We start from the raw sequence: 24,995 nt of genomic DNA on the forward strand, positions 1-24,995 counted from the left end.
GACGATCTCATAAGTTGAGAAGCCAAACATGGAGGAGGCCTGTATGAGGTGACCTTGCTAGCACAGGCTGGGCCTTCTAGCTTGCACGTTTGTGTCACATGGCCATGTGTTATGGTTACATGGCATCATGAGCCACCGCTGCCCCCATGCTCTTCTCTTCCTTCAGGCGGCTCCTTGCTTCTCTTCTTTTCTTTTCCTTCCTGTACTTTCCTTCTGTTGCCTTGCAGATGCATCCCCAGTAGGTAGGCTTTGACTGTCAGAGTTCCACAAGGCTTCTTATACCCTCTTTGCACTCTGAGCTCTGTCCCTCGGTGACCTCTTCTTGTCTCTACACTGACAACTCCAAAAAGTGTCATTTGAGCCTAGACTCCATCTCTCTGTGTTCCAGATGTAGCCATCCACTTACTACACGGTATCTGTTCGGATGCCTTCCAGGCACTCAGTGGCAGCTTGTCCCAAACTTGACTCCATCTTCTACCCCTAACATAGCCCTTCTGTGTCATTTCTCATGCTCTGCCTGCAGAGAATGGCTCCATGGCCTTAGAGACCCTTCCTTGTACTGTTTCCTGGTTTCCTAACACTCTTAAAGTAAAATGTAGAATTTCTGAGTGCCCTATCTACTTTTCCGGCTTCACATCACATCACTTTCCTTTTCATATCTGTACTTGCATCATGGCGGCCACTTTGATTTTTAACAACTATCGACGGAATAGTGTGTTCATGATTTTTAAAACCAAGTATAGAGGAGTTACAACACATGTGGATTTACGTTACCCTTACCTTCTTCCCCTTCACTTAACCCCATTAGCTCTTAATTTTCCCAACAAAGCTATTAACAGACATTATAAGTTACAGGGGCTTCATAATTAAAAAAAAAAAAAAAAAAAAAAAACCATACAGAGGAACTCTATAGGTGAGCTTCAGTCTCTTCAGATCCTACTGTGCAGGGCCCCTGCTTAGAAAGAGGTTCTGATTCCACTCTTTGTAGAAGCCAGATGGCCTGAGTGCCGAGTCTTTGCTGCAGTTTTAGTGGAAGTTGTTTGGATTTTCAGTTGGAATTGGTGTTTTTTTCTCAGAAGCACACTTATGTACCTAGGGAGTCCTGGGATTGCCCCTAATTTGCTTTGTAGATGCTAGTCATCGCATACCATTCCAGAGCAGTTAAGTGTCTGGTGCTGATCCATGCACTTACTAAGGAGTAGTGTGAGCACAGGCACTAGGTGTGTGCTGTGTGCACAGAGACCTGATATCCTGATCCAACCCAGGCAGCTCCATATGTGGTCATGCATTTAACTCTTTCAGTTCAGAGTGTTTCATTATACCACATATTTGCTTTTTTCCTTCTGCCCTAGCTTGGACTTGGAACCTAGCTCTTTCCAATACTTTAAATTAATGGTCTGATTCCGTTCTAGTGGTGCCACCAAAGCACCCTTGCTTTATTCCTTTTTTTTTTTTTTAATGAATTTTTTATTTTGAGATAATTGTAGATTTGGATGTAGTTATTTGAAATAATAACAGTGCAGGGCGCCTGGGTGGCTCATTCGGTTGAGCGTCCAACTCTTGATTTCGGCTCAGGTCATGATCCCAGGGTCATGGGATGGAGCCCCACATGAAGCTCCATACTGAGCGTGGTACCTGCTTAAGATTCTCTCTCTCTCTCTCCCTCCCTCCCTCCCTCCCCCTCTCCCTCGCTCCCTCTCCCCCACTCTCCCCCGCTCTCCCTCCCTCTCCTTGTGCCCCCTCCCCCATGCATGCTGTCTCTCTCTAAAATAAAAATAAGTAAGGGGCGCCTGGGTGGCGCAGTCGGTTAAGCGTCCGACTTCAGCCAGGTCACGATCTCGCGGTCCGTGAGTTCGAGCCCCACGTCGGGCTCTGGGCTGATGGCTCGGAGCCTGGAGCCTGTTTCCGATTCTGTGTCTCCCTCTCTCTCTGCCCCTCCCCCGTTCATGCTCTGTCTCTCTCTGTCCCAAAAATAAATAAACATTGAAAAAAAAAATTTAAAAAAAAATAAATAAATAAAAATAAGTAAAAAGAGGAAATAATAACAGGGAGATCCTGTTTACCCTTTACCCAGTTTCCCCCATGGTAATCTTACAAAACTTCAGTACAACATCACAACTAAGATTTTGACATTGATGTAATTCAATTCAACACTCTTACTCAGATTCCCCCAGCTTTACTTTTATTCACTGGTATGTATATGTGTGTTTAGTTCTATCTAATTTTTTTTATCATGTGTAGGTTTTTTTATTATTTCAAAAATTTCCCACATGGCTGAGAACTTGAGCTGGGAGGAGGTGTTTATTTACTGGGTCCCTCTCAAACTCCACTAGTAAACAGCTCAAGCATAACTCCTTCTCTTTTACATAATAGCTACTTAATTTTCAGGCAAGTTATTTAACTTCTAAATCTTCGTTTCCTCTTTTACAAAATGGAATTCACAGTAGCTACTTAATGCACAGGTTGCTATGAGGGCCAAAATGAGAAAATAATGCATAATGGGTACTTAACAAAAAGGAATTCAGTAAATGATCATCTCTCTCTATCTCTGTCTCTCTTTCTTTTCCTTTTTTTTTTTAAAGAAAGTGTGCGCAAGCTGCAGAGAGAAGCAGAGGGAGAGAGAGAGAGAATCTTAAGCAGGCTCACACTCAGCACACAGCTCTGAGGGGGCTTGATCCCATGGCCGTGGAATCATGACCTGAGCCAAAATCAAGAGTTGGTCATTCAGCCGACTGAACTACCCAGACAGGCACCCCTGATCATCTCAATTTTTTTTTTTTTTAATTTTTTTTTCAACGTTTATTTATTTTTGGGACAGAGAGAGACAGAGCATGAACGGGGGAGGGGCAGAGAGAGGGAGACACAGAATCGGAAACAGGCTCCAGGCTCCGAGCCATCAGCCCAGAGCCTGACGTGGGGTTCGAACTCCCGGACCGCGAGATCGTGACCTGGCTGAAGTCGGACGCTTAACCGACTGCGCCACCCAGGCGCCCCATCAATTTTTAAGTGATTTTTTAAAACTGAGATTATAAATGAGAGTATTGGGTTTTTTAAAGCTTTTCACAAAAATGTGGTATCTTAGGATTATAGAATTGGAAGATCCCTTAATAGGTTTGGGACTGGTGAAGAACCGCCCTAAACATTCTTAGGTGATAGGACCTTATTCTTTGTAATAAACTAAAATCTGCCTCCCTGTCATTTCTGGATCTGCTCTCATGCATGTGATGGCCCTTCTAGGGTTTGAGGACAGCTGCTGTGTCCCCCCTCCCAAATTATCTTTTACAAATGGGCTATCCTTTAGCCATTCCTCTTAAGATGTAGCTTCCAGACCTTCTCCCAGCTTGGTCTCCCTCTTCTGGATAAAGACAAATTTGTTGTCCCCTTTAACAAAATACAGAGTTCAGTTGTAATCTGGCTAATGTATCCCAAGATAGGCCTGCCTTCTCTTTACCTGAGCTTTTTGGGGAAACCAGGTCACCTAGTTTATGCACGTACCATTTGTTCTTTTGTCTTCTGTCTACTTCCCAGATGAAAAATAAATGCATGGCAGTTTAACACAGCTAATTGAACACACATTTTAACCCCCGTGCTCTGCTGTAATCCCATTAAAATGATAGTAAGAGGGAGAAGAGGTATCAGTAGATGAGAGGTCAATGGAATGTTGACACCAGAAAGTAGGAAGTGTGGTGAGCTTTGAGGGCCAGAGGAACTGAAAGTGCCTGCCGGGGGAGAGACTAAGAAGAAAGAGGATTTGTAATGCAGAACCCTGGAATAGTCCCAGAATTGGAGAAACAAAATACTGAAAACAGGAAGATTAGTTGAAAGTCTGTGTGAAAAGCAATTAGTTGCCTACAACTCCTCCCCCACTCTCCCAGGAGACCAGAATTTCAGTCTTACATATTGAACCAGAGGCATACCAAGGATAGAAGAGGGGATGGAATATGGTGCAAAACTGAAAATAAAGGCTTTAAGGCAGAGGTCTAAATAGTGAATGGTAGGACCATCACCTCTCTAACCTACTTTTCAGAATATCTGCAGGCAGGCACTCCCATCCAAGAGATCGGAAGATCCATCTCTGATAAAGTTTGCCACAGAGAAAAAGTTCCAAAGATACTATTTTTAGGGGTCCTCAGTAGAATGGCAGGGTCTTGCTTGGTCACCAATGTGACATCCACAAGTTGATAAGCCTAGTTCTCCCACACAGAACTTTCAAACAGTTTCTAAAAATATCAGCAGTTAGGGGTGCCTGGTTGGCTCAGTCGGTTGAGCATCTGACTTCGTTTCAGGTTATGATCTCACGGTTCGTGGGTTTGAGCCCCATGTCAGGCTCTGTGCTGACAGCTCAGAGCCTGGAGCCTGCTTCAGATTCTGTGTCTCCCTCTCTCTGCCCCTCCCTTGCTCACACTCTGTCTCTCTCTCAAAATTTAAACATTAAAAAAAAATTTTTTTTTAAGTATCAGCAGATAGCCACTGTCATGAGACATTTAAAGCAAGCCTCTAACATAAAAGACAGAGACCAAAACAAATGGGGGAGAAAAGAACTCAGAGGAATAACAGTAAAAGCAGGGAGGAAGAAGAGAAAAAGAAGAAAAAAAATTAACATTTTAAAAAAAGGTTATTTATTTATTTTGAGAGTCTCAGAAAAGAGAGAGCATGGAGGAGGGGGATAGAGAGTGAGAATCCCAAGCAGGTTCCGCACCAGTGTTGCAGAGCCCACACAGGGCTTGATCTCATGGCCATGAGATCATGACTTGAGCTGAAGTCTAGAGTCAGACACTTAACCAACTAAGCCACCCAGGTGCCCCTAACTATAATATTGAGAGAGGTTAGAGAAAATACTGCATTTGTGAAAGATGAGTAAGATTCTTTCAGTAAAAAGCTGGATGGGGGAGACCTTCAGAAAACAAGAAGGGCCTCTTGGAAATTAAAAATACACCATAGCCTTATAAAAAGCTACAACACAGAAATATTGAAAGATAAAGTTGAAGAAGATTCCCAGGAGACTGACCAAATGAAAGAGATGGAAAATGGGGAACAGGTGAAAAAAACATGGGGCGCCTCAGTGGCTCAGTCAGTTGAGCATCTGACTTTGGCTTGGGTCATGATCTCGCGGTTCATAGGTTTGAGCCCCATGTCGGGCTCTATGCTGACAGCTCAGGGCCTGGAGCCTGCTTTGGATTCTGTATCTCCCTCTCTCTCTGCCCCTTGCCCCTCCCCCCTCAAAAATAAACATTAAAAAAAATTTTTTTTAAATATAGGCACATTCCAAGAGGCCTAACATCCGACTAATAGAAATTTTGGAAAAGAAAAAATAGACAATAGGAGGAAATTATCAAAGAAATAGGATTCCAAGAACTAGAATCAAGTCTGTACATTGATAAAGCACGCTGAATAAAGGACACCAACAGCAAGGTATAATCCTGTTAGATTCAGAACTCTGAGAATAAAGAGAAAGTACTAAAAGCTTCTAGAGAGAGCAATCACATACTGAGGGTTAGTGTTCAGAAGGGCATTAAATTCCTCAAAAGCAACAAAGTAGAAGACATTGGAACAATGCCTTCAGAATTCTGATAGAAAAATATATTCCCAACTTAGAATTTTATAGCCAGCTAAACTGCCACCCAGGTTTAAGGCGAATAAAGACATTTTCAAACATATTGTGCCTATGCTCTATGATATTCTGATATAATAAGAATATGTATTTGGTCTTTTCCCCTGGTTTCTGCCACAGAGCTCCTCAAACCCTTGGAATTTCCTGAATAGGGGTGATAAAAGCATCTTCTGTTATAATATTTGGTCTTTGTTCCCAGTTCCTGACACAAAAACTTCTAAAACCCTTGGAATTTCCTGAGGGATAGGAGTGTCCTTTGTTATTCATTACAAATCTCTTTCAGCCACACCTGAGTTTATGCTAATAAGGTGACTCTTTGTGGGCCCCTAGATAGCTTCAGGATGGGGGCTGGTTCCCAGCGGAGGCAACCATGTGATTAGAGGGTTGGAATTTCAGTCCCACCCTTTGACCCCTGGGAACCTTCCAGTTTAGTGAAGGTAGCCATGTGTGAGGAGAGTGGCACACATAAGGACAGAAGCTCCTGTGCTCAGGACCCATCTAGACTTTGCCCTATGTACCTCTTCATCTGGCTGTTCTTTTGTATCCCTTTACACTGTCCCTTTATGGTGTATCCCTTTATGATTACACCAGTAACAGTATGTAATCCATTTTCCCTGAGTTCTGTGAGCCATTTTAATAAATTATTACACCTGAGAAGAGGATTGTGGGGAACACTCCCCCCTCAACCCTGCCCCGACTTTATCACCAATTGCTCAGAAGTACATGTGGCCCAGCCAGACAAGCCAACCCTGAGACAGTGTAGGAGGGACAGCACAAGGGTGTGAGCACCAGGAGGCAGGGATCACTGGGGGCTGTTTGTAGTTAGGCTGCCACAAGTAATAACTAGAAGTGAAAACTCAGGAACTATTATAGGGACATTACTTAGAAAGGTGAGATAGGGGCTCCTGGGTGGCTCATTCGGTTAAGGGTTGGACTTCGGCTCAGGGCATGATCTCATGGTTCGTGAGTTTGAGCCCCACGTTGGGCTCTGTGCTGACAGCTCAGAGCCTGGAGCCTGCTTCGGATTTTGTGTCTCCCTCTCTTTCTGACCCTCCTCTGCTTAGATTCTGTCTCTCTCAAAAGTAAATAAACATTAAAAATTAAAAAAAAAAAAAAAAAAAAGAAAGGTGAGATAAATACCAGAAGAAAGAAGTTGCCCCTGAGAGCAGGAATCAGGGAACCAGAAGCTGCTGGTGTGAAAAACCTTGTAGAACAACTTTAAGAAATATTTCCAGGGGCATCTGGATGGTTTAGTAGGTTAAGCATCCAACTTCAGCTCAGGTCATGATCTCCCAGTTCGGGAGTTTGAGCCCTGTATCGGGCTCTGTGCTGACCCTGCAGAGCCTGCTTGGGATTCTTTCTGTGCCCCTGCCCCGTCCCACGTGCTCTCTCTTAAAATAAATAAGTAAACTTAAAAAAAAAAAAGAAAAGAAATATTTCTTTTTTTTTTTTTTTTTTTTAAATTTCTGACCCCCGCCCCAGAGCACACAGCCATTTAATGCCCCTGAACACCAGTAGGAGAGCAACACATGGATTATGCGAGGAACTCATAGAATCTGAATCAGTGAGGCCCCTTCAGTGTTTGGAAGATGGTGTGATCTTAAAGAACAGCTTCCAGATAATAAACCTAAAGTGGTGCAAAAGAGGCCATAGTGACAGAACTTGAACTAGAACCCTTAAATAAATGTGACCCGGGGAAGAGCATTGGGTAATGAGATGCTCTGGCATTTCTCTAATGTGGAACTGGGCAGGGATGGTGGGGGGGAAACTGTTCTTTCTGAAGACTAGAAAGTTCTTAAGTGGAAATGTTTATGTGGTTTGAAGCTATAAATGGCAAAGCTTGTGAAAAAGACTATCCTTTTGACAGATAGTTGGAAAGCTCTTTATAGGACTCCCCAGGCTAAGGATGTGTCTCCTTAGTGAGGGTTTGACACACTTTGGAGAGAGTCTCTGTCCCTGTGTGGCCTGAGCCTTGTGGGCCATGCAGAGCCCCTGCCAGTACACAGCACCAGCCATTTGAGCTGGTTGTTGTCCCAGGACCCCCCAACATTTGTGCCCACAATGCTTGCTTTGTCCTTCATCCCCACATGTGCCCCTATTCAAGTCTGGTCTTGTTTCTCCTTATCTCTTCCTGTCACTGTGTATTTACCCTTCTTGAGCCTGCTGTCAGGAGCTCCAGGATTCTTGGACAGTTTGTCAATTCCATCTGCCTTTAATCGGGGTCAGGATAACATGAGAAATCAGGTGTTTGAGTTGGCAGGGAGTTGGGAACAGTGCAGTGAGACTGCCATATAAGTAAAAACTACCACTGGAAGCATTCAGGCTTCTAATTTTTTAACCATTTTAATGCCTCATTAAGATGTATTGCTTACATTCTTCTATAACTGAGTGTGTTGAATTGAAAATCTCAGGGTCTCTATGACAGGCTCAGCTCTCATGTACTGGGATGCCTCCAGTACCATTGCAAGGGGCAGAGGCTTAAGCGGGGGAAGGGGCAGTTTGGATTTTGGATGTGCATTCCTCAGTGTCTCTGTTTATATTTCACTCTGCCCACAGATTGGGGACCACAAATTCAGTGCCCACCGGATCGTCCTAGCGGCCTCAATCCCGTACTTCCACGCTATGTTTACAAATGACATGATGGAGTGCAAGCAGGATGAGATTGTAATGCAAGGAATGGACCCAAGGTACTCCATGTCTCCACTAGGTCTCACAGCCTGCAGTGCCACTGGGGGGCCTGCAGCGGGACGCGGCATCTAGAGCAGCTGTGCGCACACAGTAGGTGATTTGGTAAACCAGTTAGAACCTCTGCCCAGTGGCCCGAGACAGGGTTAAATTGAGGAGAGTTTTTCTGGTGCGTTTTTACTCTATTAGAGTAACACATTTAATAGGAACTAGACCAAGATATTTTTTATAACTAGGACTGGGTACAAGGTGCTGGAATACTATTCTGTGTGCTTTTTTGTGCCAGCCATTGTAGTTGGCAAAACAGTTTTTCAAATAAGTGTCTTCATTCATTACCCTCCTTACCAGTCTAGAAGTGTTATCCATCAGAACTTCCTGCATTTGTACTCTCTACAGTGGTAGCTACTAGCCATACATAGCTACTGAGCACTTGAATTTTAATTAGTGGGATAAAGGAGCTGAATTTAAAATGTTTTAAATTTAATTGTAATTAATACAGTTTTTAAATAGCCACGTGTGACTGGTGACTACTCTATTGAGACAACACAGATTCAGAAGATGGCAAAATTGTGGTTATTTGATGGTTGAGAACATTGATGTCCAAAGAGGTCAGGCCCAAAAGTGATCCCCTCTAAATTTCTTCCACTGTCCAACACAGCCCTTCCTAGCAAACAGTTATTGGCCTCAAATGTCAGTACTGCCGCTAGATGAATTTTGGGGGGCGGAAGGCAGTACCATAACCCCTGAAATCATGCCATTTAGGCACTTACTTAAAGTTGTCCTTACATGTAGAGTCGCTTACTACTGGACCCTCTACATGGAAATACTTTCCTGATTACTGCATGCAGACTTTATGTAAACATATCCCATAGTATGCCTTTTTGGGCCTCGAAGGGGAAATGGATGTTTATGTGACTGATTCTATGCAAGTCTATGAACTGAGAATGTATATTTATAACCTAGGCTGTATCCAGGGGCCCGCTGCATGCCTACTATGTGCCTGGCACTGTTCTGAGATTTGGAAATGCAGTAGCGAACAAAACACACAGGGTGACTCAGGGCCATGACATTCTCGTTGGAGGAGAAATAATAAACAAAACAGGGACTCTAAAACGTCAGCCAGTAACCTGTCATTTGTTGCCTACCTTCTTAATCTCACAGTGATGGAAAGAAGGGGTAAGGGAGCCAGGAAACTGTAGTACGCTCTGACTGATTGAAGGTGATCTGCCCCAGCACATGGCGAGGATTTATATACCCAGTGCAAGGCAGAAATCTCAGGCCAGCTCCCTCTAAGGAAAGACACAGAAGTGGGTGTGCAAGGGCAGTTATGCACTCTCTTCTCTCAGGTCTGTGTCTGAAGGAGCTGTGCTCATCACCACGCACAGCACACGTGCTTCATTTAAAAGAGGTAGACTGAGCACCTGTTATGTGTGCTGCTGTAGACACTGAGGAATAGCACTGAGAAGACAGCACCTCTTATTGTACCAGCTTTCTAGTCGTGAGCATCTGGCATTAAACATGCACATGCGTCGTATGGCTGGCAAGCGAAAGTGATATGAGAAAAGTAAAGCAAATGAAGGTGGGCTTCTGTGCTGTTCCAGGGTGATCTGGGAAGGCTTCTGTGATGAGGTGACATTTGAGCTGAGACCTTAATTAAAGTGAGGGAGTGAGCCATCTGGGGAAAGAGACCTCCAAATAGAGGAGCAGCCAATGCAAAGGCCCTGCGGTGAGAGTGTGTTTGGCATATTGGAATGTAGTGAGGGCTAAGAGTAGAAGGTGATGAGGTGAGAGAGCTGGAGAGGGGTCAGACCACATAAGGCCCTAGAAACAGAATTTGGATTTCATGCTCAGTGGGAATAGAAAGGCAGAAAAAATTGTTGGAGTCTCATTCTGGAAATTCATCTCGAAGAAATAATAAGAAACATTATTTATGATTGCAACACAATGAATGCTATGAGCTATTTTGCCTACCAATAAAGGAAAATAAATTATAGCTTGTTTATGTGTTGAAATACTATATAGCAGTCACTAAAAATGATAAACATGAGGACAGTATAGCAACATGGGAAAGGAGTTGATAAGTATTACATGATTATATCCATACCGTCTCTACATGCAGGCAAATGGGGACTGAAAATGAACCTAGAAAAATAACCACTGTTGACTCATTCAGTAGTAAGATAATGGGCACTTTCTTTCTTTTTTCAGAATTTTCTGAATAAAATTAGGCAATAAAGACAGCTTAAGAAGTAGAATGTATCTTTGGCTCCTGGTGAAGTAATTATTCCTTTCAGATAGATTCTCAAAGGGCATGGGCAAAATGGATTTTAGAGAGGAGCCCACACATTCTCCAGGTCAGCATGTCAGCTTGGTTAGGGCCAGAATCTCTGAAGAGTATCCTTTCTGTTTCCTCTAGCGCCCTGGAGGCTCTGATCAACTTTGCTTACAACGGCCACCTTGCCATTGACCAACAAAATGTGCAGTCGTTGCTGATGGGGGCGAGCTTCCTGCAGCTGCAGAGCATCAAAGACGCCTGCTGCACGTTCCTCCGAGAACGGTGAGGTCGTGCGATGGACCTGGCCCATTTCGTTCCTGGAATCCCCTGTGAATTTGTTGAGTCTTTGGGGCATGCCGAGTTTTCCGAAGGGAGTGAGCCAGGGAGTTTACTCTGCAGAAATAACCTTTCTTCAGATCTCTGTCAAGTAGTGTCCAGTTATTTGGGGTGAACATTTGAGGGGACATGATTTACGTACCCCCGCCTGCACTCCCCCTGGCCTGACATGTACCTCTTCTTCTGGTCCTCTCTTCAGTTTGACCAGCCACTAATTTAGCTGACTGTTCTCACCAAGCCGATTGGTTCAGTGCTACCTGTTGCCTAGCCTGTCTCCATCTTTGTGTAGATCCTGCCCCCTCCTTGAATGTCTTGGCTTCTTTTCCCTTCATCTCTTGAGGAGCCTACCCAGATTTCACCTCCTAGAATTCTCTGTCTCCCTCCATCTCCCAGAAGCAATCATGGACTGTATCCTTACCTAAGTCCAGCATTTGGCAATGACCTTTTGATGACAGAGCAGATAAGAAGGCTCTTCCTCCCCCTCCGGAGGCAGAGCTCTTAGCCACAGGGTAAAAGCTGCGCCTTCACCACTAGAGACTTGAGGGTGCAGGTTAGCACTGGGCTCCATATAGGCAGGGAGAAAGCAGAACAACGTTTCTACCTGAGCTTCTATGATCACAGGTCCCTGACCTGAAAACCAGCATTCTTCCCACCTCAGATCTGCCCTCCTGAACCTCATTGCATCGTAGAGCTGCCCCCTCCCATTCCTGCTCCACCAGACCAGTTCACTTAGCAGCTCTGTGGACCCCACCTGCTGTCCATGTCCTGCCCATGCGGTGTTCTTGGATGTCACTGAGCACTGCTGTGTGTGCACCTAGTCTTGATAACCGTGGTAATGATGCTTAGCATGCAAGGCGCTCTCTGCTGGGCTCAGAGTGAGTGGTTTCATCATGAGGTAGATGGTCTGTTTCAGGTTTTACAGATGGAGACCACATAATGAGAGCACAGCCCCAGAGCCCCGCCTGACCTTGCCCCGGAATGCGGGGGGTGTGGGGCACACAGTCTTTCCTACTCATTTGTGAGCTGCTTCTTCTTCTTCTTTTTTTTGTTTGTCTATTTATTTATTTTGGGAGAGACAGAGACAGCATGAGTGGGGGAGGGGTGAAGAAGGAGAATCCTAAGCAGGCTCTGTGCTGCCAGCTGCATAGCCAGATGCAGCGCTTGAACCCACGAACCGTGAGATCATGACCTGAGCTGAAACCAAGAGTCAGACACTTAACAGACTGAGTCACCCAGGCTCCCCTCATTTGTGAGCTTTTTAAGGACACAGATGAGACTCTTGTTTGTCTCTTTGTCCCCACAGAACTCAATGATTAATTAGGCACTCTGGAAAGAATTAAGGTTGGCCACTCTCACAAGGGGACAGCAGCTCCACCTAGGGGCTTTTGAGGTCATCACTATCAATACTGGACCAGCCTCTTTTATAAAGTAGTGTCGTCCAAAAGATGCTTAAAAAGTGATTTTTAGACCAGTGGAATTTTTACATGCATCAGTGACATTTTAGGAAGACATACTTAAACACAAAGCCTGATGTTATGTCTGTCTTTTGACATTTTTCCATTCAGCCCTGCAAGAAAAACACACCTTCAACTAAACTGGGCTTTGACATCTAAAAGAATGGGATGTGGGAAGCCTGTCTTTATTCCTCCACACAGGCCCCAGAGGCTTGGCCTGCTTTCTATTTTCTTTCCAGTAGTTACCATCACTGCTTCTGTTCCTTGGGGTGGTTCTCCTGAGCCTGGCTGCAGAGTGTGTTAGGGTGTCCCAGCTGCCCCCTTCCTATGTATCCGCTTCCCATGGAAGCATGTGGACCTTCCATTTTCAAGTTTTGATTGCTAATGACTTGAGAGAAACCATTCTGAGCAGTGGTGGAAAAGACAGGATGTGCCAGGGCACAGAGAAGCTGCAAAGCCATCAGAGTTCTTAGAGCAGTCGTTCCTGAAGTCTCTCCACCTATTGGGTCTTCAGCCTCTCCTGATTTCTTTTCTTTCATGAGACTGGGGTTGATTTTTTTTTTCTTGTGGCCCCTTTCCAAGTCTTCAGATGTATGGACCTCCTTGTGTCTAGGTGAGCATTGGAGCTGCGTATTTTCTAAAATACTCGTCTCAGAACATCAAATGCATCAGTGAACCAAGCCAGTAAGTTATTTAATTCAAGTCATTGCTTCCTGACTTTGATAAAGCATTACATCTTACTGTGGTCTCCTTGCTTACAAGCTATGCCAGCAAGGAAGGAGGTCGTGAAGTGTCCACTGAAAGATGTGCGTCTGTATCAACACTTTGGGTTCATTTTCCCTCTTATCTTCTTCCTGCTCCTGAACGGGGCCGTCTCCTGTGTGCCAGCATTCCCTCCTCCTTCCCCACCTGCTGCCTCACAAGCAGGCTGCCCACATCCCATCCTTTTAGATGTCAAAACCCAGTTCAGTTGAAGATGTGTTTTGTTCTTAATGCCAAGCCAGTGAAAGGCAAAGGTGAGGTGCAGGAATCCTAGCCCGAGAGGGAGCGGATGGGAATGTGCACAAGTCTCATTCAGTCACTGTGAGCACTGCAGGAGAAAGGCGTTATTTGATGACTGAGCTGACATTCTGATCTTAAGCCCTGTGTTCCTCACTGGACATGCTGCCTTGCCTAAGTGTTGCTCAGTGCTCATGCTTCCCTGGCCTTTGTGGAAATGCATGTAGGTTTCCAAAGCAATGGACAGACAGAGCCAGTTCAGTCTGGAAGGGAAACAACATCTTGTGGAGTTTAGACTATCCCAAAGCCAGACTCCTGAGATTGCCCTTCAGGTCTGCTGATGAGGGGCAGGGGTGCTTGTTGGTGAGTACAACTCTGCCTAGAACTTTAAACAACATGGCGGCGGGGTGGGGGGAGCAAACCTTCTGATACATACCCTCTCCCTCCATGGATTATCAGTCACAAAGTCAAAATAAGAAAAGCCCCATCCCCCCAGGATCTCCTGCTGTCACTAAGATTTCAGCACCACTTTGGGCTCATTTGAGATGCAACAGTGGTAAGAAAACCATTATAAAAATGAAGGCAGCTGCCCTGACTTCATGCCAACCACCACGCTGAGTGCTTTTGCCACATTCTTGCTTAATCATGGCCACAGCCTGAGGAGGTGGGTAAGCTGTTGTCAGGTGAGGCTTTTTCCAGGTGAGGCTGTTAGTGGCACTTGAGGGATCCTCCCCTGTCACCTGGTGCCATGCAAGGCCCGGATTTACCCAGACGGCCCCAGTGAGGGCAGGTCTGCCTTGGGGCCATGGGAACGCACAGAAGGTTCAGCCTCGGCACCGCCACTTGCTTGTAGAAGGCTGTGGGCACATTTCTTAGTTTCTCAGAGCCTCAGTTTTCCATCTAAAAATGGAGGCGATTACTGCTTGGCAGTGCGGTTGGAGACTCTGGCCTGGCAAAGTACTGGGCTCACCGATGGTGCTGAGTGGTAGCTGCTGCTGTCGCTTCTGGGCGTCTGAACAATTAGACCCATAGAGCTTCTTGCTATTTAGAAAAGATGAAAAAAGTAAGTAAAAGAATAAGATTTTAGATCAACTAAAAAGATGAAAAAGTGGAAGGGTCCCGATGTTAGAGAAGTCGTCTCCCCACGTGGTTTAAAGTCTCATCCTACAACCTCAGTACCCTCCTGGGGAACAGAGGTAGATGTTCACCAAAGCATGCCAGCGGCCGAAGGAAAGCAAACAGGTTTTCCAGTATGTGCTCTCTTCTTCTCTCCTCAGGGCTGCTTCACGGGACTTCCCGGAGAGCTCATTCCACCTAGACGCACTGAGCACGAGGCCCAAGAGGCAGGGCCCTCTGAGGATATAAACTGTCTTAATTTTAAGCCTGTACAGTTGAGGCACTCGCTGAGAGGCACCCCTGAGGTCACACAGGGAGTTTCCAGCAAAGCTGGGGTTTTTTCCATTCTGTAGCACCCCACCTCCCGGAACCAGCCTGAGAATGATCGAAGAGAACATTCTTCCTCTGAATTGTTTCTTTTCATCTTCTCTTACGCCAAAAGCCTCCACCCCAAAAATTGCCTGGGTGTACGCCAGTTTGCTGAGACGATGATGTGCGCGGTGCTGTACGACGCGGCCAACAGCTTCATCCACCAGCACTTTGTGGAGGTGTCCATGTCAGAAGAATTCCTGGCCCTGCCCTTGGAAGACGTGCTTGAGCTGGTGTCTCGGGATGAGCTGAATGTAAAATCTGAGGAGCAGGTGTGTAGAGCAGGGCAGCGGTCTGGTCTGCAGGTGACACGGGGCTACTGCTCTTTCTGATCTTTGTTTTCAGTTTTTTGTTTTTTTTTTTTAATTTTTTTTTTTTTAACGTTTATTTACTTTTGAGACAGAGAGAGACAGAGCATGAACGGGGGAGGGTCAGAGAGAGAGAGGGAGACACAGAATCTGAAACAGGCTCCAGGCTCTGAGCTGTCAGCACAGAGCCCGACGCGGGGCTCGAACTCACGAACCGCGAGATCGTGACCTGAGCCGAAGTCGGACGCTTCACCGACTGAGCCACCCACGCGCCCCCAGTTGTTATTTTTTTAATGAAGATCATGATGTGTGTGCAGCTTGTTGATTGTGGGTTTGTTTTATTATACTACGTACATCTTTCATGAACATTTGTATCCATGTTAGTGTCTAACATTCAGTTGATTTTATCAACATCGCATCCCTTATTGGATGTTCGGGTTATTTCCAGCATTTACTATTGGAAGTAATGCTGCCATGAAAGAATCTTATTCTAAATTTTTTTTTTTTTTCAACGTTTATTTTTGGGACAGAGAGAGACAGAGCATGAACAGGGGAGGGGCAGAGAGAGAGGGAGACACAGAATCGAAAACAGGCTCCAGGCTCTGAGCCATCAGCCCAGAGCCCGACGCGGGGCTCGAACTCACGGACCGCGAGATCGTGACCTGGCTGAAGTCGGACGCTTAACCGACTGCGCCACCCAGGCGCCCCGAAAAAATCTTATTCTAAAGGAGAGCAGAGCACCGGGGCAGTCGCTGGGGAGGAGTATGAGGTCAGGAGGGGTTGGTTTGTTTTTTAAGGTGAGAGAAATGACGGGTACATTCGGCTGCTGGTGGAAATTTTCCAGAAGAGAGGGAAGAGTTGGTGATGTAGGAGAAAAGGGAGAATGACTGCTGGAGCAGTGTCCTCAGTAAGCGAGAGGAGGCAGAGCAGAGGGCACAAGGCGTGTACCTGTTAGAAGTGCCAGCCGTTCTCATCCACCACCACAGGAGGAAGAACCCCCGCACCCAGTGGCAGCGGGGAGGCGTGGGGTGAGAAGGGAGGTGCTGGCAGTTTCCATTGACATTCTCTTCTGGCTTGGTTCTGTTTTCTCAGCTGAGAATGGGGATCAGGAGGAGTAGTAAAAACGTGAGGTCGGATGAAGAGGCATGCACCAGCCCTGTGGGAGCTGGAAAGGAGATGCAGCTAGAGGAAGGAAGAGGGCTTGGTGGGAAGTGGCCCCGATGAGATTAGCAGTCACATATTTAGAATGGGCCGGCCAAAGGGTGCCTGGCTGAGCCGAGTCAGAGGTGCATGCAACTCATCTTGATCTTGGGGTTGTGAGTTGGAGCCTCATGCTGCGTGTACAGATTACCAAAAAGAATAGATAAACTTAAAAAAAAAAAAAAAAAAAAGAATGGGTGGGCCAGCTCTGTCAGCTGCAGAGTGCGGGTGGGGGTGAGCTTAAAGAGCTGGACCTCACCAGAGTAGAGACTTTATTCCCAGGTGGGCATGATTAAGGGAGATAGGCTCAGCATGGGCACTGAGGGCACTCACATCATAACTCATGGAGCCGGTGCTGGATGACAGTGGGGAGGAACCAGGCTCTGCAGGGGGCCCTGAGAGGGAGGTTGGGGGAGAGGGAGCACTGTCAAAGGCTCATTGGCATCAGTTACTGAGCAGAAAGGATTGGAGGCGGTGGTCACTGCCGGCAGATTGAAATTGATGGAAGAGGCGGAGCCTTTGGATGATCAGAGGGTCCTCGAAGGACAAAGAAGACCTCTTATTGGAATGGTCGAGAAGAATGTGAATAAATGGGAGTGCAGGGTGTTAGCAGAGGAGCGAAGGGTGACCCTTTAGGTGAGCAGAGGTGGGTGTAAGTGCCTGAAGAGGACTGGGAGTAGATGTTACCTGGAGCAGAGTGGGGCGAGGGCTGCACAGCAGAGGGCTCGAATGCAGGGGTGAGGTGTTTAGATCTGGCCCTGCGGACACTGGGAGCACCACCCGACAAGGCCTCCACCTGTTCAGTCGTTGGGAAACTAACCAAAGTCCAGGGCAGAGCAGCTTGGGGTATTTGCAGTGGAGAGTCCTGGCCTGTCGTGAAGTTCTGCTTCAGCAGGAGGAGCCCCAGGCTCCAGGAGGCTGCTTATTTCCCTAATGTCAGAAAAGCAGGGGGAAAGTGGGCCCTGAGTGTGGTCGTGTGGGCCCTGTGATTCACAGGGAAGAGCTCCATCCCAAGAGCAAGCCCCTCTCTAGCCATTCCACTAATGAGCGTGACCTGGGTCAGTTCAGTTACAAGTGGTACATTTCAGGGGTTTTAGAGGAACATACCCTTGTGGCTAGAGCTGTTAGGGAGACCTCCAGAGAACGTGGATCTGGAGCCAGCGTTAAGAAAAGGGGAGTGGGTTTAGAAGAAGAGGAGGAGGTGAGGGGACTTGGAGGTGACATGAAGGTGGCAGTATGAACAGAGAACTAGCCAGCCTGGGTGGTGGTGGGGGAGGGGGCTAAGGAGGAAAGCAGGCACGGTGGAATGCAGAAAGGAATAAGGAACCATTGACAGCTTTTCTTTTCTTCTTCTTTTTTTTAATGTTTATTAATTTGAGAGAGAGAGACAGAGCATGAGCAGGAGAGGGGCAGAGAGAGACGGGGAGACAGAATCCAAAGCAGCTCCAGGTTCTGGGCTGTCAGGACAGAGCCCAATGCAGGGCTTGAACCCATGAACTGTGAGATCATGACCTGAGCTGAAGTTGGATGCTCAACTGACTGAGCCACCCAGGTGCCCCGGCAGCTAGCTTTTCATTAGGAAGGTATAATGAAAGCCAGGAGCTTGTTATAGTCACGAGGCTTATGTTTCAAAAGATGGCCAAATGGGGCAGCTTGGGGAGGTAGAAAACAGTGGCTTCAGGAAACAAGGAGGAGGAAAGATTGATGGACCCAAGGGACTAGCTGAATATAGGGAGTGGAGGGATGGAGACAGGGTGGTTGGGTGGGGTGCCTGGGGATACGGCCCGGGGAGAGAGGAGTTACTGTACAGCTTGCATCTCTGCTGCGGCAGGTCTTTGAAGCTGCGTTGGCCTGGGTCAGATACGACCGGGAGCAGAGGGGGCCCTGCCTGCCTGAGCTGCTGTCCAATATCCGCCTACCCCTCTGCCGGCCCCAGTTCCTGTCGGACCGTGTGCAGCAGGATGACATGGTGCGTTGCTGCCACAAATGCAGGTGAGTGAGGATCAGCCTGCACAGGATGCTGCCGGGGTCCAGGCAGAGGAGAGGACGTGGCCCCACTTAGGCTGTTTATGTTCCAGCTCGGGAGGAAGGATTGAGTGATCAGTTCTAATTTATAGCACGCAGATTGATCTGTCTTCTGTCTAGAGCCCGGAAAAGCCCAAGTCTGACCTCTTGGGGAAAGAAATGTGCCATGAGGGAGCATCAAGGCAGAAGGGGCTTCCTCCCCCATGCTGCCTGAAGATTTCCTAGCATCTCCAGGAGCTCACTTGGTGACGACTCCGTGGGGCTCCTTACTGTCTCCAGTAAACATTAGGGCGCTGGCCTTGGGTGGGTTTGGGCCCATCTAAGTGATGGGCAAGTGGGACATGTTTACGGCACCTGAAACTTTTACCCTGGGTAAATCAGTGCTGACCTGGCACAGCAGAGCTCCCAAAACAGCTCAGAAGGCGGTAGCCCTTTAGGAGGATCATTATAAAAGCAGAGCAGCAAAGAACAACGTTCACCTTCCTCCAAACTGCTTGTCATATTCCCAGCGGGTTCAAGGGAGGTCAGTGGCTGTGTGCGAGCAGTATGAAGGTGTGTTTTGGCAAGGGGTGGAAGTGTGGCTACAGGTAGGTGGGACCCCGAAACCAGCCATCTCAACGGTGCTGTTAAATTTGAACTTCATTCTGTAGGCAATGGGTGGCTATCGGAGGTTCTTAGAGACAGCTTGGACTATAGTGTGGAGGGTGGAATGGAGAGGCAGGACTGGAGGCAGAGAAACCCACCAGGAGCAGTCGGCTTCTGCTGCCACAGTCTAGGTGAGCACTAGCGAATTGCAGGGTGCGAGCCATAGGTATAGGAAGGGCTGGGTCTCCGTTGTGACAGGATGCAGGCTGCTTGTTGAACCTCCCCAATGCCAACTGCTGTGGCCGTCACCCTGTTCTTCTGCCAGGTGTGTGCTTGTTAGAAGATACTCATTTTGATTACACCTGCTGACATGGGCTCTGCTCACCCTGCCTCTCCAATTTTGAGCATGTTTCAATAGCTGTGTATGGTTTCCCCTGGACTCACCTGGGTTCAAGACCAAACCTTCCAGAAGGCTTCTCCTCCCATGTTTCCCCGGCAGTTCAGGTGGGGAAGCCATGATTGGAAATACACATGTAGACCACGTGGGGAGAGTACCTCCTGTCATAACATCTTGTGCCTTGTTCCAGGGACCTGGTAGACGAAGCAAAGGACTATCACCTCATGCCAGAGCGCCGGCCCCACCTGCCGGCTTTCAGAACTAGGCCTCGCTGCTGCACATCCATCACTGGCCTTATCTACGCCGTGGGGGGCCTCAACTCAGCAGGTATCTTGCAGCTCCTCTTTGCAGCGCCCTGTCTTGGACTTTGTGGACGAAAAGGCACCCAAACAACCTAGCCCGGCCCTCTGGTTCCCCTCCCTCGTGTGTCACCACCCTGGTCCCTCTTGATTTTGTACAACTGTACTGCAGTTAAAGCATGCCAGATGTTAATACCGTTGAATCAGAATATCAGAGCTAAATACAGCCCTGGGTAGAATTCAGTTAAACACCCAGTTCTGTTACCAAGCTAATCACATTGGTCATACGGATCTCTGGAGTTAGACTATGACCATGTCCCCATGAGAAGGAAAATTCTCCATATACACAGGTTCTGCCACTATCAATAATGCTGTTTTCACTTCCTACCTGCAATGAAAAGCACACATGCTTCGGAATCCGTATGTTGTTGGCAGCTCTTACACAGTCAAGTTTTCAGGAAAGCTTGTGGGCCCCTCTGCCCTCCTGCCCACCCAGGCACTGCTGCAGGGCCGGAGAGATTTGTAACGTGGTGCCTGAATCTTTGTGGTACAGTGGCGTGAGATTGTCATCTAGGTGAAGGCCAGGCCGGTTCACAGAGTCAGTCTCGGTTTGTGGAGGTGGGGCGTTGGTGGGCAATCCTGGGCAGCTTCATTTTTAATTGAAGGTTAATGAGAGGTGGGTACAAGTCTCTGCTGCTTGTTAACCATGTGACCTGGAGAAGGGAAGTCCTTAACTAGTACACGCTGAAGTGTGGACGGTATGAGGTACCCCACAACAGAATAACACAGGGAAGGTGGATTATCTTATTTGATCCACAAAAGAAACAAACAAACCTGTTGTATAAAGATAGGGTTGGAATCATTCCTGGCTACTGTAACTACTGTTTATTAAGAACTTAGTATGTTTTAGAACTATGCTAGGTGCTTTGCCTATTCTGTCATTTGATCCTGACAACAAAGCTGCCACAGAGATTATCCCCATTTCATGTGTGAGAATAGAAGATAAGAATACAAAGCAACTTGCCCAGAGTCACATGCTAGTAAGTGAAAGTCAGCAGGGGACCCACCCCTTCCCTCCAGGCATGCTTCCTGCCCTGGGGGGATAGTGTGCCCATTTCCCATCTTTGGCTTTAAGCAGGTGGAATACCTCATTGCAGTTGTAAAACTGCCCTCTCCAGAAAGTACATGCCTCTTGTCTGATTCTGATTTTCCTTGAAGAATTAGGTTTGAGGTTAACACAGCTGGAATGTCGTAGTGGGCCCATCTGGCTCCAGTAATTCTGTGGGAAGAATTGATAGAGTCAGGTCAAACGTTCCATATAATCAATGCCCAACAGCCGTGATCTAAACACGTGGTCTCATTTGTTTTAATTTGAGTAGCAAATTTTTATGCAGGTGATTCCCTGAATGTGGTAGAAGTATTCGACCCCATCGCCAACCGCTGGGAGAAGTGCCATCCCATGACAACAGCCCGCAGCCGTGTCGGTGTGGCTGTGGTGAACGGGCTTCTGTATGCCATCGGAGGGTATGACGGCCAGCTACGGCTGAGCACTGTGGAGGTCTACAACCCAGAGACGGACACATGGACCAGAGTGGGGAGCATGAATAGCAAGAGAAGGTATCCTGGAAGCCACTTGTGCAGCCTGAGCACACACACTGAACATCTGGGGAGCACCATGAGAGACAAGCAGAGGCACATAATAATGTAAAACACAAGCTGGCCTGGGAGTTTCCTGCGGCCAGGCCAGCCACAGCCAGCGCCTCCCGGGAGCCAGCCCCCCCATCTGCTTTAAAATCCCTGCCTTGTCCTTTGAGGAACCTGGGGAGATGAGACACAGACATGTGGAAGTTGTATTATTATTTGTCAGATAAGGACTGAAAATGCACGTTATGGAAGATTCGAGAAGGGGAAAAAAACTGGATGGGAACCTCTGGAAGATTTCAGGGAAGAGGTGGGATGAAAGTCGACACTTGAAGAATGAGTAGGATTTCACTTTATTAGTGATAAAAGGAAATGAGCGATGTTGTCCCTTATACTCTCTTCCCCCCCCCACATCTCTGCCACACGCAGGCTTCCACTACCCCAGGGAGTATGTGAGCCACAGCAATGCACTTTACTTCAGGGCCCCCACCCCCAGGTGTGAGCACATAGGTATTTGTGAAGTGGACCAAGTTTATGTCGCTTAACAACTTCCAGATACTTGTTTCCTCCATCGCTTGCCTGCTCAGATTTCCTGAAGAAGGGTTCGAGGGCATCCAAATAGCACCTCCATTCAGCCTTCTTAGTGCTGAAGAGGCAGGCAGCCTCTTCCCTTACACCAGGCGTGTGTGGAGCATGTGCACGGTTGGGCGGTGGGAGCTCTGGAGTGGGAGGGGATAACTGGACAAGTTCTTCTGCCCTCCGTGGGGCAGTTTCAAGTGGCATTCAGGTTTCTCTTCCGGGGCTGACAGAGGAGAGGAAGTTGTCCCTACCCGTATAACCAGAACAGTTCTGCATTTCTCTTTCATAAACTGAGCTTCCTTGACAGAAGCCCAACTCTAGAGGGAAAGTTAAATGAATTATTTTTGAAAGGGACAGTTTGAAAACCACTGGGGCAGATGCTGTGCTTTGGGTTTTCTGTTTGTAAGATCAAGTGACTGCATATGTGGTGAGGAGAAAGAATCGGGGTGGGAGACCTTTACCATGTGAAAGTGTTGGGCCAGGAGGCACATGTGCCCCGTCGTGCAGTTAGTACATGGCCTCGAGCCGGAAGGAATCTGCTTCTGTACTGATAAGACCAGATTCACAAAGGGTCAAATTAGGCTCATTTGGGAAAAATAAAGTTTGTATACACGATCTGCTCCTCTCGAGACCCTGAGCTAACAGGCTTGTGGTTCCTTTCTCTCCCTCTCCCTGCCTCAGTGCTTCCCTTTTCAGCTCCTTGGGTGCTTTGTGGCCTTCTGTGGCCTCAAATGACTCATCGCTCCATTTCCCCAACCCCTGACTGCCTTTTTTGCTTTCACTGCAACTACTTGTTCTTCCTTGTGTGTCTGCTCTGGGCAACTGCCTTGCCTTGACGTCCCCGGGTTTGGAGTGTTGTCCAGCAGGAGAGTCCCCTGGGCATCCCCTTCCCTCACTGTGGCTAATGCCCTGTTATTAGTAGCATGGATCCAGCTCCATTTCCTCCCTTTTAAATTACAGGCTGCCTAAAAATGTTCTGAGTCCCTTGCCTGCTGACACCCCACATGGCAGTCTGTCTTGCCAGTTGGTGACAAACTCCTCCCTGCTGTCAGCCCTTCCCCTTCAGGCTTTCTCTTGTGGCCCATTCTAGTCCATGCTGGTCAGCGTGCCCCCCACCCCCCTCCCCCTTCACGCTGGTCTCTACCATTTAGTTGACAGTTAACCTGACGCAGTTTTGTGGCACCTCTTCTCTCATACTGCTGTTGAGCTCATTCCTGTGTTGTTACGTATGTCTGCTTCTAGCAGGATAGTGATGTGTCTAGTGAATTTGTGGTCTTCCCACGGTCCTTGCCTGAGGCAAGAGTCCTTTTCCTCTTCTAGGCTGGTTCGGGGATGGGGGGGGTTCTGTTACCGAGTCCCTCAAAGGGACATTGCATGGAATCAGCTTGATTTTACATTGGAAAGGTGGCAGTTAGCCCGGTATATTTTATTTTCCTGTTTGTCAGCCACCCAGATTCATTTTTAATCTTCTCCAACATCAGATTTGAAAACCGTGAATCGGGCAGCTTGGCACTCATGTTTCTCATGAGGCTTTATGTAGAACGGAAGATTATGTGATTATGCCAGACCACTGGGTCTTTAATCTGAGGAGAGTGGGGCATGGTAGACAGCAGGGGAGTGGGCTTGTCGCATTTAGATAGGAAGCATGCCTCTCCCTGGGCAGTCTGGAAAAGCACCCGACCTCCCCAGCCACAGCTGCTCATCTGTACAGTGAAGATGGTGGTGCCTCCTTGCAGGGTGTGGTGAGGGTGGGAGATTGCAAGCCTAGAGTACCTGCCCTATGTCGTAAGTGCACAACAGGAGACTAGCGTCACCCACTGAGACAAAGTAGGGGCCATCGGGGCCACATCTGTCATGAAAAGACATCTGTCGAACTTCACAGCGAATTAAATAAAATCAGGCTAACACAACAAACATGTTGAAGGCCTATCACGTACAAAGCACCACACTAAGCACTGTCAGAGTCACACAGAGGAAGACCCCTGTCTTCCAGGAGGTCCCCACTTGTTGAGAGGTGACAGGTGCCAGAATGTAGCACCTGTGGGTGGGAGCTTTGGCTTGCTCAGCACTGTGAATCTAGTGCCTGGGATGCGAGCCTCCTGAGTACCTCATGGGATCTGAGGAGTGAATGAGTGACCACAACCAAGCTGTGATAAAGAAGCTGTCCCTGGCAGCGAGGGGTGGGAGGGACGGACTCTTGCTGAAGGATCCAAGATGGCTTTTTGAGAGAAAGAGGAATTTGACCTGGGCCTCAAAGGTGATGAGACCCTGAGCACAGCAAGGTGGAAGGTGAGCATTTCAGACAGATCAAGGACTGAGAACGGGCCCCAGAGCGAACCCTGGCAGGGGGTACCACACGGCAGCTTCTTTCTTTCCCCCTCAATTTTACACCTTTACTTAGTCACACGTGTGGGATTTAGGTCTGCTCTAGAAAGAGGCATCCCCCAGGGAGCATGAAAGGCTGGCCCTGGAAGTCGGAGGCCCATCTGGATGACAGCTCTGTCTTTTTCAGTGCCATGGGGACGGTCGTGCTGGACGGGCAGATCTACGTCTGTGGGGGCTACGATGGCAACTCTTCTCTCAACTCTGTGGAGACCTACTCACCCGAGACAGACAAGTAAGGACGCCAGCTCCCGGGGACAGCTGAAACTTGTTAAACAGAGTATAAAGAATTAGACCTGCAGGATAGAGAATATCCTGGTTGCCTTTTCAGCCCGTATAGTACCTTGCATATAATAAGTATTTAATAACTTTTGGTTAAATGAATGAAGGACTGAATAAATTTTATTTTACTTTATTTTTTTAAGTAAGCTCTGCACCCAACATGGGGCTTGAACTCATGACCCTGAGGTCAAGGGTTGCAAGCTGTACCAACTGAGCCAGCCAGGCTTATTTTATTTAGTTTTTTAATTTTTTTGATTTGAGAGAGAGGCAGAGGGAGAGAGAGAGAATCCCAAGCAGGCTCCACTCAGTATGAAAGCCCGACATGGGGCTCAATCCCACGACCCTGGGATCATGACCTGAGCCAAAGTCATGAGTCAGATGCTCAACCAACTGATCCATCCAGGCACCCATGGATTGAATAAATTTTTAATATTTTTTTTTCAACGTTTTTA

The 24,995-nt window shown here is 47.5% G+C and overlaps 1 protein-coding gene across 6 annotated transcripts in view; it reads left to right on the forward strand.

The window, feature by feature from the left end:
• The window catches only part of KLHL18 (kelch like family member 18), a 56,758-nt gene that overhangs the window by 26,043 nt on the left and 5,720 nt on the right, over positions 1 to 24,995 (forward strand). For 5 of the 6 annotated variants that reach the window (XR_007147738.1, XM_047838239.1, XM_047838261.1 and 2 more), the window contains 7 exons: positions 8,168 to 8,298; positions 10,713 to 10,853; positions 14,919 to 15,117; positions 18,185 to 18,345; positions 19,551 to 19,687; positions 21,039 to 21,276; positions 24,392 to 24,496. Coding sequence is in view for 5 of the 6 variants with exons in the window: in XM_047838239.1 (XP_047694195.1) it covers positions 8,168 to 8,298; positions 10,713 to 10,853; positions 14,919 to 15,117; positions 18,185 to 18,345; positions 19,551 to 19,687; positions 21,039 to 21,276; positions 24,392 to 24,496 (1,112 nt within the window). In the remaining variant the exon portion in view is untranslated. The remainder of the gene's footprint in view (positions 1 to 8,167; positions 8,299 to 10,712; positions 10,854 to 14,918; positions 15,118 to 18,184; positions 18,346 to 19,550; positions 19,688 to 21,038; positions 21,277 to 24,391; positions 24,497 to 24,995) is intronic. The other variant, XM_047838252.1, reaches the window with a different exon arrangement.

Source organism: Prionailurus viverrinus, chromosome A2 (genome assembly GCF_022837055.1).
Source record: "Prionailurus viverrinus isolate Anna chromosome A2, UM_Priviv_1.0, whole genome shotgun sequence".
NCBI classification, from domain to species: domain Eukaryota; kingdom Metazoa; phylum Chordata; class Mammalia; order Carnivora; family Felidae; genus Prionailurus; species Prionailurus viverrinus.